The sequence below is a fragment of the Pagrus pagrus genome (genome assembly GCF_965226575.1).
Source record: "Pagrus pagrus genome assembly, chromosome: 13".
Lineage (NCBI taxonomy): Eukaryota > Metazoa > Chordata > Actinopteri > Spariformes > Sparidae > Pagrus > Pagrus pagrus.
Window position 1 is genome coordinate 17,031,694 of NC_140197.1, and position 12,540 is coordinate 17,044,233.

General features: G+C 40.6%; 3 protein-coding genes across 4 annotated transcripts; 1 reads left to right on the plus strand and 2 right to left on the minus strand.

The window, feature by feature from the left end:
* Positions 1-1,498: 1,498 nt before the first annotated feature.
* On the minus strand, positions 1,499-3,963 carry LOC311267625 (zona pellucida sperm-binding protein 3-like). 2 transcript variants are annotated; one of them, XM_084370804.1, is made up of 8 exons: positions 3,831-3,963; positions 3,259-3,374; positions 3,077-3,174; positions 2,832-3,009; positions 2,607-2,724; positions 2,436-2,521; positions 1,866-1,969; positions 1,499-1,765 (listed from the first exon to the last, which is right to left on the minus strand). In XM_084370804.1, the coding sequence occupies exons 1-8, from the start codon at positions 3,834-3,836 to the stop codon at positions 1,707-1,709; spliced, it is 765 nt and encodes a 254-aa protein (XP_084226930.1). In that variant the 5' UTR covers positions 3,837-3,963; the 3' UTR covers positions 1,499-1,706. The 2 variants fall into 2 exon arrangements, with proteins under 2 accessions (XP_084226930.1, XP_084226929.1); XM_084370803.1 differs by having other exon boundaries at positions 3,453-3,963.
* A 1,083-nt stretch (positions 3,964-5,046) lies between these two features.
* On the minus strand, positions 5,047-7,748 carry LOC311268574 (zona pellucida sperm-binding protein 3-like). The gene is made up of 10 exons (XM_084372269.1): positions 7,304-7,748; positions 7,117-7,232; positions 6,934-7,037; positions 6,686-6,860; positions 6,321-6,438; positions 6,162-6,244; positions 5,909-6,075; positions 5,562-5,723; positions 5,325-5,432; positions 5,047-5,256 (listed from the first exon to the last, which is right to left on the minus strand). Exons 1-10 carry the CDS (start codon positions 7,661-7,663, stop codon positions 5,063-5,065), a joined length of 1,587 nt encoding a protein of 528 aa, XP_084228395.1. The 5' UTR covers positions 7,664-7,748; the 3' UTR covers positions 5,047-5,062.
* A 1,486-nt stretch (positions 7,749-9,234) lies between these two features.
* Positions 9,235-12,480, plus strand: LOC311267410 (uncharacterized protein). The gene is made up of 4 exons (XM_084370479.1): positions 9,235-9,337; positions 10,114-10,470; positions 11,021-11,127; positions 12,202-12,480. Exons 1-4 carry the CDS (start codon positions 9,289-9,291, stop codon positions 12,412-12,414), a joined length of 726 nt encoding a protein of 241 aa, XP_084226605.1. The 5' UTR covers positions 9,235-9,288; the 3' UTR covers positions 12,415-12,480.
* Positions 12,481-12,540: the final 60 nt, after the last annotated feature.

Here is a 12,540-nt window from a genome sequence, read left to right on the forward strand (position 1 = left end):
AGATATACATTAAATTGACTAAACATTCCAAATTTGTGATTCCAAAACTAGAGTATAAATTACTAAATAGACCCCAAACTGTAATATAAATTATTAAACAGAGTCCAAATTCAAAATCCAATTCCATAAAAAATCCAAAACTAATATCTAAAGCACTAAACGGATTCCAAGGTTTCAAATTTATGATTCCAAATAAACAATATAGTTGACTAAATATTCCAAGTTTATCCCAAAGGAGAGTGACTATAATGAGTAATCAAATTTCTCTTTTCTTTGCAGCTCTCATTATATGCTCCTTGACCTGCTTCACTTCCTGCCCTCCATCTGAATTTTGCGCTCTTGCGATGCAGCAATGTCACGTCACGTGAAAGATCTCCCTGAACCGTTCCTCACTCGTTTTGCTGTGATCAAAAATCAGTTTGAAGAATGAATATAATAAAAGTGTGTCACTTTGCCTCTCTTGCATTTTTTTTTTTTTATACTTGTACATACTCACAAATATAAATAAATAAAATGGTTCACTAAAGTTGCAGCTGATATTTCTATGATGAAACAATATCAAACAAGAAATTGGGTATGATGAGCATTAAAAACAGTGTTGAGTTTTGTTTTTTTGCGCTGTGTAATCTTGTAATTGTTTACTCCACGTCGAAATTCACCTGGTTTCAGCCAATGCAGACATACGCTACCTTCATCATGTATCCGGTTTAGCAGCAATTCAGCTGGACTTGCAATCAAGGCCCACTTGTGTTTTAAGTCCCTGCAAGCTCCTACAATCATCTGATAACTTTACAGTTTTTCTCCATTGTTCTTTTTATTCTTGTAATAACAGCTGTCACCTGCCCCGATAGAGGGCGTTTTACATCTTAAATCATGAGTAAACACCGCCCTCCGGTGGTCAAAGCGCACAATTACACCTGTCTATGGTCAGACGTTTAATTTGGAATGCTCTAACCGGAAGTGTTGCTATGCTAATGTCTACCTTGACGCTAGGAAAGTGCCGCTGTAGTTACTCGATGTGACCACAAGAGGGCGGTGCAGTCATTTCTAAATATATGGAGGTTGATTGGGGCAAAGGCCAAGCGGTCAAACAGTGACGGACGTGGACTCCGTCTTTGACTTTGAAGACAGTATCGCTAAGTTAGCCACCACATTAGCCTTTCACTGCACAAATTGTACAGCATGGTTAGCCTAGCTAGCAGGAAGGCTACAAAGACTGGCCTAACTTACAGTTACAGGTGCCATTAGCTGCCTCTGTTTGTCACATCGTCTCGTTCGCCGTAGCGGTTCTTAAGAAAATGACACTGCTGGATAGAAATGAGCGCCATTTATTTACTGTATAATTGAGCGCTTTAATTTAGCGTTGCAGTTCCTCACTGTGACCACTGGAGGGCAGTGAACCACAACGGTCGCGTCCACCGTGTCAAGGCAGACGCAAACACCTACCTCCGCAATACTACATTTTCCGGTTACGCCTTCAAAATAAAAGCAAAAAGACTTGCATTTTCACAAAAAGGATTATTTATTTCTCTTGTGGATTCATCTGCTGTTATATTGAAGGCCTATTTCATGTAATAAAATTACTGAAAAGAACACAGAACACTATTTTAAACTGGCTTTCTTAAGTCAGGATGGTTGGTTTAAATGTCACCATGCCTCAAAATTAAAATGACAAAACTGATGTTGTCCAGTCGTTTGTTCTTTGCCTATTTGCTGGGGAATATCATCAAAGGACCAAGAGTCACAGTGCCACAAGCCGTGATATCTGAAACATTAAATCAACATGTTAATAGGATGGCATTTTGTTTACAATTGCACAGAAATAACAGGTTTACACTTGTGAAACTCAAGGATCTTCAGCATACCTTCAGGGATCAGATGTGTCTCATCGTTCCATTCGGGAGCGCTTTTGTGACAGGTACTGTCACAACATTGACACACATCATCACTCCCATCCACATTTTTCCATCTGATGAGAAACATACATAATTATTTACCAAAGCTGTAAAGTTTGTCTACTGCTAGTATATTAAAGCCAGGTAATCATACTGTATAGTTTTGATTTGGTTTATTTGACTCACAGACCTGCTGTTTGTAGTTTCTCTGCAGTTTCTCTATATTTGCCCTTACAGTTTAAGGATTGTTGAGAAATAATGACTAATCAATTATTTTTTTTTTAAACCTTCTTTTGGGAACTTACTTAATTACTTTAGATTGACAATCTTATCAACATAAGTGATAGCCCTTAATTTTGTAAAAAAAAAAAAAAAAAAAAAAAAAAATACAATGACCATTCATTTGAGCATATGTTTAGTTTTCAGGGCTGGACGTTTATCATCTGCAATAAGACCAGAGTCTACATACATATAGTGCAGACTAAGCTATACAAGGCATTATATGGTTAAGTAACGGTCTACAAAAGAAAAATAATTCACCCTGAATGCACATAATTGCAGGCCTTGTTGATGAGGCTACTCTTCCACATTTCAGAGGCAGCTTTCAGCCAGCAAGTGATAAATATCTATTTAAAAAAAAGGAGACCACAGAGATGTCATTACACAACCTTGGAGAATTTCAAAACTTCATGCAGTTTATAAGTGGCTCACTGAGTTCCTTGAATCCTGTTGAAACAGGAAAGCATTAAGCTGCAGTTGAAGCGAATGAGCCCTCCCTCTGGGTTTGAACAGAGTGTTTGATCCTCCCTCTTTTGCATCAGTCAGGCACCTGACAAAAATCATTGTCACGTGCATGTCAAAGGCCAGCCGTACAGTTACAGGTGTGGGTTTTTGCATTTAATTTATTGCAGAAGTTGATATATGAGCTACTCTTACCCGTGGTTTTCAATGAAGTAGTATCTGGGGACTGATGTTACATCAGGTGACAGAGTGGCAACACAGCTGTCAATGAGGAGTCGTCTTTGTCCTGAATCAGGACCAGTGTAAGATGCCTGGAGGTGCAGGAGGTCTCCAAGGTAGAAGACACTGGAGGACATCTCACGTGTCCAGTCATCTACGTGCAGACACAAACATCAGTACATGCACACTAATCAAGAAAAAACATTGGAGTTCACACATACCGGTCATCAGCTTTAGAGAGAAAGCTGAGTGCTCTGTTGCAGAAGAAGAAGAGAGGGTCAGGAGCTGCTGCTCAGAAACACTGCTCACTAAGTGGGTCCTGTTGCAGAAAGTTAACACGTCAGCCTTTATGAAGAAGTGTAAAACTGCAACTTCACCCTACAAAATAATGACAAAATCCCACCTTTGAAAGTGACAGGAAACAGGAACTACAGTATGGGTCATCCTTGTAATGCCATGAGAACTGGCAGCTGGTGAGATTACCAGCTGGTTTGAGTAGATCACATAGTCCTCAGATGTCTGGAGATTATTTGAAAAACACATTAAAATATTTTGAACAGCCACAAATAAAGTCACTTTCAAACATTGAGAGCTTACAGTTAATTTAGAGCCACAGTCTTGCAGTTCAGCTTCAATGATGTATTCATTGTCACCGGCAGCAACAGCTCGGCACTGACTCTTCTGTGAATTTCCCGCTTCACCCAAAGAAAGCTCCCCAGGAGACACAAGTCGTCCATTTTTATACATGTCATCCTTTACCACAACGATCATAGACTTTCCTGTGCACTGCACACGGACTTTGAATCTGTCTTTGGGTTGTGGTCTGCTGGGTTTTTCTGCATCAACTCCTACTGTCGCAGATTTATATTCCCTTCCTTCAGCATCGATCATGGGTCCATCTTTTAAAAGTCGAATAGCATCTGCAACAACACAGGCAAATGACAGCAGCAGTGCCAGAGAGGCCGAGTGACCTACCATCATAACGACCGGAGACTTAGGAGACTTCAATTTTGACTGAATTATAAATAAGATGCAGAAGATACCAGAGATAATCCTCCCAGTATCTCAAACACTTGCCAGTTCAGACCAGTCAAACCACATTGAGAGGACAGCTGGAAGCAATCACTCATTAACTGATGTGGGCAAATTAGTAAAAGCTGCAGCCACACTGAGATACATGCATATGATTGGCCCAGAGTCAACATTATATGGGTGCATATTGACACGTGTTGAAATAGATCCATTTTGAATCCAGTTAATGGGTCGTCACTGTAAAGATTGTCACATTTTCTCTTACATTTGTCTCTTTGATTTGTCAGATCTGAGACACGTTTAATTTTACATTTAATTTTTTGTGACACATTTCCGGGTCACAGGTGTAGACACTATTACAAGACATGGTGTAGAAAATGAAGCTTTTCTTTCAAATACATTTCAGGTAGGCTGCACATACAGAAGTGAGAGACCCAGTCTTACAATGCTAGATCTGGAAAATTAGACACTTCATGTATCTGTGTGGACTGTGGAGATACCCATTTAATTCTTGTTATTGATAATATGGATGGCCTGAGTGATCATGGACAGAATCCAACCTCAAATGACTAAATGACCTAAAATGTATACCAAGCAGATTTAGTGTTTACAATAGTGTTAGGAAAAGTAGTGAAGTATGTAGATTCATACTAAATATGGTACATCCAAGTGGAAATGGGGAAACTGTTCACAGCTGGAAAATCTGGATGCAAGACATCTCCAGAAAAATGAAAAGGTTTATAATCTGAAACATTTTCCTGCCCCTGAAGTTCAATCTGGCAGTTAAAACAGTTCGATGGTGTTCATTTTGTGCAAGAATGCAATTTTGGGGGCTCATTGTCAAGTCAACCTAAAAAAGTTTAATATTCAATGCATATGTTTTCAAAGAATTATCAAACTTACAATTTTCTTTGTGCAATATATTTTGGGAAAGTCAACCTACCCATAACTAGATTTTAGTTTCTCAGTGTGAATATACTTAGTGAAAACCTGCTCAGTGTGAGGATGTAGGATTTAGCACACATGTCCTGCATCCCAACATCAACTTTCCCTGCCAGTGGAGCAACTAGTTTACACTGCAGAGTCCTGTACCCACACAGCCAGTAAAGACAGTCCCATCATGTATGACGTGCAGTCAAATCAAAAAAGCAAACAGACATCGTTTTAAATGTTTATTATCTCTTTGGGTCTTTTGTATCTGAAAGGTCAAAGTCTGTAGCAGTTGCATTTGACAGCGTTGTCACGTCCAGTGATAACGGCTCAGTGGGGCTGATGTCACTCAGGGTTTCTGTGCCGTTATTGTCCAGCGCCTCTGCTTTTGAGTTCAAGGTGACCAGAGGAGCATCAACTTCATTTTCTGCGTCTCCATCTGCAATTAGAGAAATTGTTGTTTAGTCATTTGCTCAAGTGACATTTTAAAGTCTGTTCAAACTTTACCTGTTAGACCTTTTCCACTTTTGAAATCTTTATCCTGTTCAGAAGCAAAACTCTCAGCCTCCACCTCGTCTGCTGAAGATGGACCAGGAAGCAGTCCCTTCTCCAGAACTAGGATAAATACAGTTTAGCATCTAGATGTTTCTTTGCAGAGTCCTTTTTTAAAAATCAACTTTCTCAGCAGAAACTTAATTGTCAAGTCATGGGGGCCCATAAGATGATGATGAGTCTGATTCTTACCAGCTCCTCTGTCGTTTACTCCACTTCTCCACTGGCTGCCATACAGAGCAGGTCTGCTGATTTTATTGAGAACAGGAGGTAGCTCTTCCACAGGTATAGGTCCACTTTTCTGCATGGCTGGCAAGACCAGCATTGGCCCAACTCTTGCCTCCTGTTCCCACACTTCAAAATCAAACAAAAAAATATGTCTTTGGAGTTGCAAGTCCAAAACCCCATGTGAAGCCTGACATCTAATGGTGATCATGAATTGTTCATCTAAAACTAGCTAGTCTTTGTTGCAGGTGAGCAGACCAAACTAATTATTCCCATTTTCATCATAAGTGTCTAGTGTGTACAACAAACCCAACCTTTAGTCTTCAGTCCGCTCCTCCAGGAGGCTTCAGGCTCAGCTGGCTTCCCAAACCCACGAGGACTGAACTTGCCTGGGCTGCTGGGCAGACCGTGGGTTTGTTCAGCTTCATTTTGGCTTTGACAATGACCACACAAGTAGTCATTGCCATCAGCTGACCGCCATCTGAAAGAGATAGTCATTTCTCAGTACACACATTTTCTGTTTGTTTTGTCATTTAATTTGAAATATTTCAGACAGATTGCACTCACCTTCCATTTATGAAAGTGCACGCCTTATTTGTTGCCTGTGCATCATTTACTGGAACTGCATTCATGTGACATGTGATGTAGAGCTGTAAGAAAGGAAAAATGTTGAAAATTATTGTACATGCACAATTAAGACTTTAGCCAAATTAAATACAGACTCACCTCTCCTCTGTCCTCATCATGAAACCTAAAGGCATCAATGACCAAGTCGAGCTTGTCATCCTGTGTGCGGGGTAAGTAGTGAGACTTTGAACCTGGAAGCTGGGAGTCAACCAGGCACCTATGAATGTGGAGAAAGTCATTACTGTAGCCTTAAGAGTACCGATCTACCATTGCAAACCACCAGGTGCGGAGGGAGATTCAGGTGAGTTATGCTAGTGGTGGCTAATCTGCTAAAATGCAGTTCTCTACAACTGCAGTGGCTGCTTCAGCTAGCCTTAGCAATAGGCTATACCCACTTTCCCTCTCCCACTTTGTCAGTTTTGATGTGCCAACATACTAATATTGGGTGCATAAAGAGTGCTCACCCATTTTCAATGAAGACGTATTTAGGCACAGAGTATATGTCTGGGTCAAGTGTGGCCACACAGCTGCTAATGAATACTCTGAGCCCCATGTGATGTCCAACTCTGACGGAGGCCTCGATGCCGATGGGGTCACCGAGGTAAAACACATTGGAGCTTCTTCCATGCAGCCAGTCATCTACTCAAAAATGAGAATTGCAGTAAGCCCAGATAAAGACAAACAAACGATAGAAGAGGTGAACAAAACCCACTTGTCATAACTCGCAAGTCAAACCCCAAGGTTTCCACTGCAGCTTGTGTAGACAAGAAGGGGATCCAGGTAGGCGTCAGTGAAGAACTGGACAAACTGTACTTCCTGAGGAACAAAACAAGGATTTTTAAAAAGTGAGGCATTGCCCACAGAGCTTTAAAGATGGGCTTTAAAAAAGACAGACCTTTCATAATGACATTCAATTGGAATCACAGCGTCCTCCATTCGAATCAAACCATCTGGAGAGGCCACAGGAGAGTACATGAGGAGGTTCGTGTAGACCAGGGAGTCCTCAGTCATCTGTGGAGAGAAGGTATGTTAGGACTAGAGGTCATAATGAAATGTCTGATTTGCAATAAATTATCCATTACCCAGTGTTTGGTTCCGCAGTCCATTAGTCCAACAATGATTGCATACTCATCTCCTGAAGACGCTGTAGCTCTACAGTAATCATTGTGCTCCACACCGAGGCGTAACTCATCACTGTTAACAGGAGCTCCGACTCCAAACATGTCAGCTTTGATCGCGATCTCCAACGAGTCTGGATGGCAGGTCACTCTGACAGTGTTCACCTGCTGTGGTTCCTCAGCTGGAGCCTTCTGTTGCTCAGTGCGTTTGCTGATCCGAGATCCTTGGAGCAACGCATGTTGTGTGTAATGTTTGGGTGGAAAAGCAAACGCTGATCTAACATAGAGTCCAACGAGGAGGATTACCCAAAAAAACATCTCCATTAATGTAGATCAAAACAGCAAACTGGTCAAGAATACAAACACTCCTGTCTGACCCACTGGCAACAAACCTGTCTGAGCTGTGGAGCATTTTTCACCTTTATGCAGACAATCAGCCTGATCACAGCAGCACTGCACACCTGAGCCTAATCAGCTACTAATGAGCTTACAACTGACACCCAGCTGAGCGGGAGGAGTCATGAAGCATGGCCAAAAGAGATTGAGTCATCAGAGCCAAGAAAGGGCCAATCCATGAGGAAGCAGCCAGGAGAATCAGATAGGAAGCACAATGAGTATTGTTTTTGCAAGGATAACAATACGTTCCTAGCTTTTCTAGCCATGGCCATCTGTGCTGCTGAGGCAGGGAAAAAAAAACCCTGAAAGAACAGAAAAATAGCTAATTTTGCAAAAAAGTTTCGCAAGGAGTTACTGGAGAGGAAGTGCAGGCTCTGGGAGAGGCCTGGTGGATTTATATTTATCTTATATACACAGACATCGTAGTGCTGCAGTGCATCAAAACGTCCAAAACAAAACAAAAAAATTTTTTTTTTATTGTTATTCTGTCATTTACTTAAACCTGTCTTTGAATGAAAAGACACATCATTGAATTTGGGAGCAGTACAGTGTGTTAAATTATAGGCTGTTTTTCACATTCCTCACAAAATATTCCTGCTATTAATCCAATGAAGAAATCTCATCATCATTTACTACTGTTTATTATTGGTTTACTTTAATACGTTTATTTTCTAACTTTCCTACAAACAAACCTGGTTATCAACACTGACATCCACATTTTCTCTCTTAATTGCTTAAATAATTATTCGTCTGTTTATTTCCTGCCTCGTCTTTTTTAGTCTTAACTTCTTTCATTTTCTTTTTCGTGTGGGCTATCATAATGTCATATTTTGTGATGTTTCACTCGTAAAAAACTGTTTTCTATGTGTTAAAAAGAATAAAAATGTTGTCTTCAAATAAAAACCAGACCTCTGCAAGCTCTACAAAGATATTCTACCAAACAACCAAACCACTTCCGCTGGAAATTTACTGCAAGGCGTTGTGGTTTATTTAAAACCACTGACTATCAACAACCAACAACAACTGCCCCTTCAGACTGTCTGAACACAGTTTCAGACTGATCTTGTGCACACCAGACACATCCGGTGAGACAGAATGAAACTGATATTATGCCCATTTTTAAGTGATATTGTCATAACCTGAAAGCAGCCAGAATAGTTACACATCAAATCTGAAACACAATTCTGTTCACTATCAGGCTATGTAAAAAAAAGCAATACAAAAGTAGATGGAGGTGGACCACTTTTAATATTGCAAATACTTGGGAAATCCCTTTAAGGAGAGTCAACTTTTGTTTAATTTTATACATAAGGGGTGTTCATTCAGTGTCTAAAGCTTAACATCCTGTACTTCAGAACTCAGCAAGACAGTTTAGGTGTGTACAACCAACCACAGTATTTTAACGGCAGTTCTTGCTGTGAAGTCCTCTTCCTGCTTTGAGGTGAGGAACAATAAATACAGTGAGGCTGTCCACAAAGTCTCACAAGAGACTGAAGGAAATAGGAGGAGTACAATATGCCTTCGCTCGGTGTGCTTTTATAACTGAAAAGGCCATGAAGACGAGCTTTGCCTGCATTCTCATTTTCATTCAGCTCTTTGAAGGTAAGAGGAATTCACATCTTAGTAAAAGACTGCAAACTGATATTTGTTGTAATCCTAAAAAATGTATAATTATAATTATGAATCTGAATTCTGCTTTTTTAAATTTTTTTTTTATACCCGGACAATAACATTTCCCTATCACAATGTGTATGCAGTATAGTTTGTTTTTATTCTCTCTTAGGTACTTCAGACCACAGTTTTGTGTCTTTTGTTGCCGCAGTGCTATCAGCTCTGTGAGACAGACAGACACTCTGGCAACTAAATGCAGTACTAATGCAAACATGCCGATGTTTAGGAAGTAAAATCATATAATGTTAACCAAGTTAAATAGCACTGATGATCCTTGTATTTAAATTGAAGAGTGCTGTTAATTGACGACCTGGGGATCAGACTCAACTATCAACTATCTGTCTCCATAATCGCTTGCTGCACATTTACATTTTGAGGTTGCGCGTACATTCTTCATTAAAATCTAATGTCAGCTGGAATCATCTCCAGCTCTTTTATCTTATCTCTTAAACCCATGAATGTCTGCTCAAAATTTCATAACAATCCATCCAATAGTTGTTGAGACATTGTACAAAAAACACACAAATGTATATCTCAGGGTGACGTTAGAGAGGAAAAGTCCAGAAATAGACACAGTCAGTAGGATTCATCCTCTGGAACCACACATCTGTACAAAACACACTGTCATCCATAGAGCCATGCAGCATGACTAAAATTAACTGCATATTTTTATTATTACCACAGATTCATAAAACATTTTCTTTCAGTCTATGCAGAGTTGATCTTCAGGCAGCTGACAGAGAGCCAATCACTGGAGCTCTCATGTTCCCCTCAGCTGGAGCACAGCAGCCTCACAGGCCTCCACCTTTACCACCGCAGTGCCCAGAGCCAGACCACCCTGCTGTCGATGGCGAAGGGCGGCGAGGTCAGGGTCAACCCGGAACACAGGGGCCGTCTGCAGCTCTGTGGAGGACTGGACTCCCTGCAGATAAATGTGACCACATCACATTTACAGCCCAGTGACACAGGACTCTACGTGTTGGAGCTGAGCTACAGAGAGAAACACTCCGAGCAGATCATCTTCATCAGTGCTCAAAAGGTGTTCTTGTTGGTTGAAGGGACAGGTATGTGGTTCACACCTCACAACCCAGTACTTACACTTTGTTGGAGTAAAACCAATCCAATCACCAGAATAAATATTGGCAGTGTACGTTCCTACAAACCACGGATGTGGTCTTTTCGCTTTCGATCTTGAATCTATGCCGTGCTTGTGGTCTTGTTGGGTTTAAGCACAAAAACCATTTGGTTAGGTATAAGAAAACATCATGTTGAGGCTTACCAGGTCCTGTCCTGTCTCATTAAAAATATCCAGTGGTTTCATGCTTAAAATTAATGTTACACCATCACCATCTTGAACGGTGGTCTCCGGCTTGGCAGCTGTCTCACCGATACACCACCACCTGACATGAAAGTCAGCTCAGATACAAGTAAAACGAACGTGATAGGACTCGTATTGCAGAAATGTCAATATCATATGTTTGACACTTAGAAACTAGAATGTATCTGTGGTTTCAGAAATGTAAAATGCCAACATTTTTTTCTGGCGACTGGGCTGAGTCAAACCCAAGTACCTCTGTTCAGATTCTAACATGTGTTTGTGTGTTTGTGGTGCAGGGAGTTCATGCCAGTGCCCTCCCAGCTACCCTCCACTGCTCTTGACCATCTTTACAGCAGCAGGCCTTATTCTGCTCACACTCAGCTGGCTGGCCGTAGAGAAATGTGTGAGTATTAACACTTCAAATAATATATCATGTGATGATGTGTCATTTCTGAGGTCCGTCATGTTGGTAAGCAAACAATGCAAGTGTTTTTCAGTCGTTGTTGCTAAGGCCCTCTGTGTCTGTATTTGACATGTCACTTCCCCCTCTCACATTATTTTACTGTACTTCTGACTGACTAGCTTTTCAGACAACTGCTGTGAATCAAAATGACAATGTCAGCTGTACAAGTGAGTCATATTAAGATGAACATCAATTAATGTGTCATCTTTAACAGAGACAAACTGACATCTGTTTGAGTGAGTGAATTCTCAAAGCAATTGAAAAGTCCTGATGATTGCTGCTGGGATCTGCAGTCACACTGTGACATTAATCAAAGGGGCAAATGCTAAATCTTGACCGATTTTAACAACTGCAACAAAATACAACCTCAAAAATGACCTTTCAAAACAGCTTCCAGACTAAGACAGACCTTTACTTTAAGTTTTGGTTACAGTCATCTCACTTTCACGTCAACTTTTACTGCAGGGGCCTCAGGTTGACCTTTCAACACAGACAGTAACAAGAGGGGTAGATTAATTATTGTTTTGTTCAGCGCATTGCAACTGTCTCTTTTCTCAGCTGAAAGGAGAAAGTTGTTGCTCTAAAAGGAATAAAATCCCAAGTGGCATTACTGTATCAAACTTGCACATTGATAGAAAGCTACTTTGCAACAATTTTGATAACCGATTAATATTTGTTTAAGCAGAGATGCCAAAAACTTTCTCTTATTCTCTTAATAATTTAATGTTTTAATGATTGTAAACACAATATCTTTCTGTTTTGGATTGTTGGTCAGACAAAACAAGAGTTTTAAAGACTTCACGTCCAGGACATTTTATAGGCACAAAGATTTATCGATGAATTGAAACAACAATCTGCAAATTAACTGATGAACACAGTTAAAAGTAACAAATACATACTGGAGCTTGAGGCCTTGAGGATAAACATACAATGAGTAAATAAATGCATACGTTTGTTAATATTTCACACTGAACATATTGACTTCTACACAAGAATTAATGTTATATGTTGCAGGCGAAGACGAAGCGTCATCACACACCACAACCTCCTGTTCCAATCTACGAGGAAATGACCTGCAAGCAGCAGAGCACCGGAGTCCCCCAAAATAACCACGAGGGCCCCTCACACCTGGAGGAAGTCAACTTCCCCGTGTATGCTAACCCCAACATCCGACAACCACAGGACAACTACTACGCCTGTCCCAGACAGCTTGCCCTCAGAGCCTGACGTGACTTCCGGCATTAAAATAATGGTGCAGCAGACATGTACAGGAAATGACACCAGCTCTGTAACTGAAGAAATATGATGTGACAGCATGTGAGAGGTGACATCTCATCCAGGAAATAAGAGAGA

Coding starts and splice junctions, on each gene's coding strand:
- LOC311267410 (XM_084370479.1), top strand. CDS start 9,289: ATGAAGACGAGCTTTGCCTGCATTCTCATTTTCATTCAGCTCTTTGAA. Junction 9,338..10,113: donor TTTCATTCAGCTCTTTGAAG/GTAAGAGGAATT, acceptor ATTTTCTTTCAG/TCTATGCAGAGTTGATCTTC. Junction 11,128..12,201: donor GGCTGGCCGTAGAGAAATGT/GTGAGTATTAAC, acceptor TATATGTTGCAG/GCGAAGACGAAGCGTCATCA.
- LOC311268574 (XM_084372269.1), bottom strand. CDS start 7,663: ATGGAGATGTTTTTTTGGGTAATCCTCCTCGTTGGACTCTATGTTAGA. Junction 6,439..6,685: donor TACGTCTTCATTGAAAATGG/GTGAGCACTCTT, acceptor CCACATTCATAG/GTGCCTGGTTGACTCCCAGC. Junction 6,245..6,320: donor ATGATGAGGACAGAGGAGAG/GTGAGTCTGTAT, acceptor CCTTTCTTACAG/CTCTACATCACATGTCACAT.
- LOC311267625 (XM_084370803.1), bottom strand. CDS start 3,836: ATGATGGTAGGTCACTCGGCCTCTCTGGCACTGCTGCTGTCATTTGCC. Junction 3,175..3,258: donor GTTTCCTGTCACTTTCAAAG/GTGGGATTTTGT, acceptor TTTCTGCAACAG/GACCCACTTAGTGAGCAGTG. Junction 2,522..2,606: donor AACAGGATTCAAGGAACTCA/GTGAGCCACTTA, acceptor TTTTTTAAATAG/ATATTTATCACTTGCTGGCT.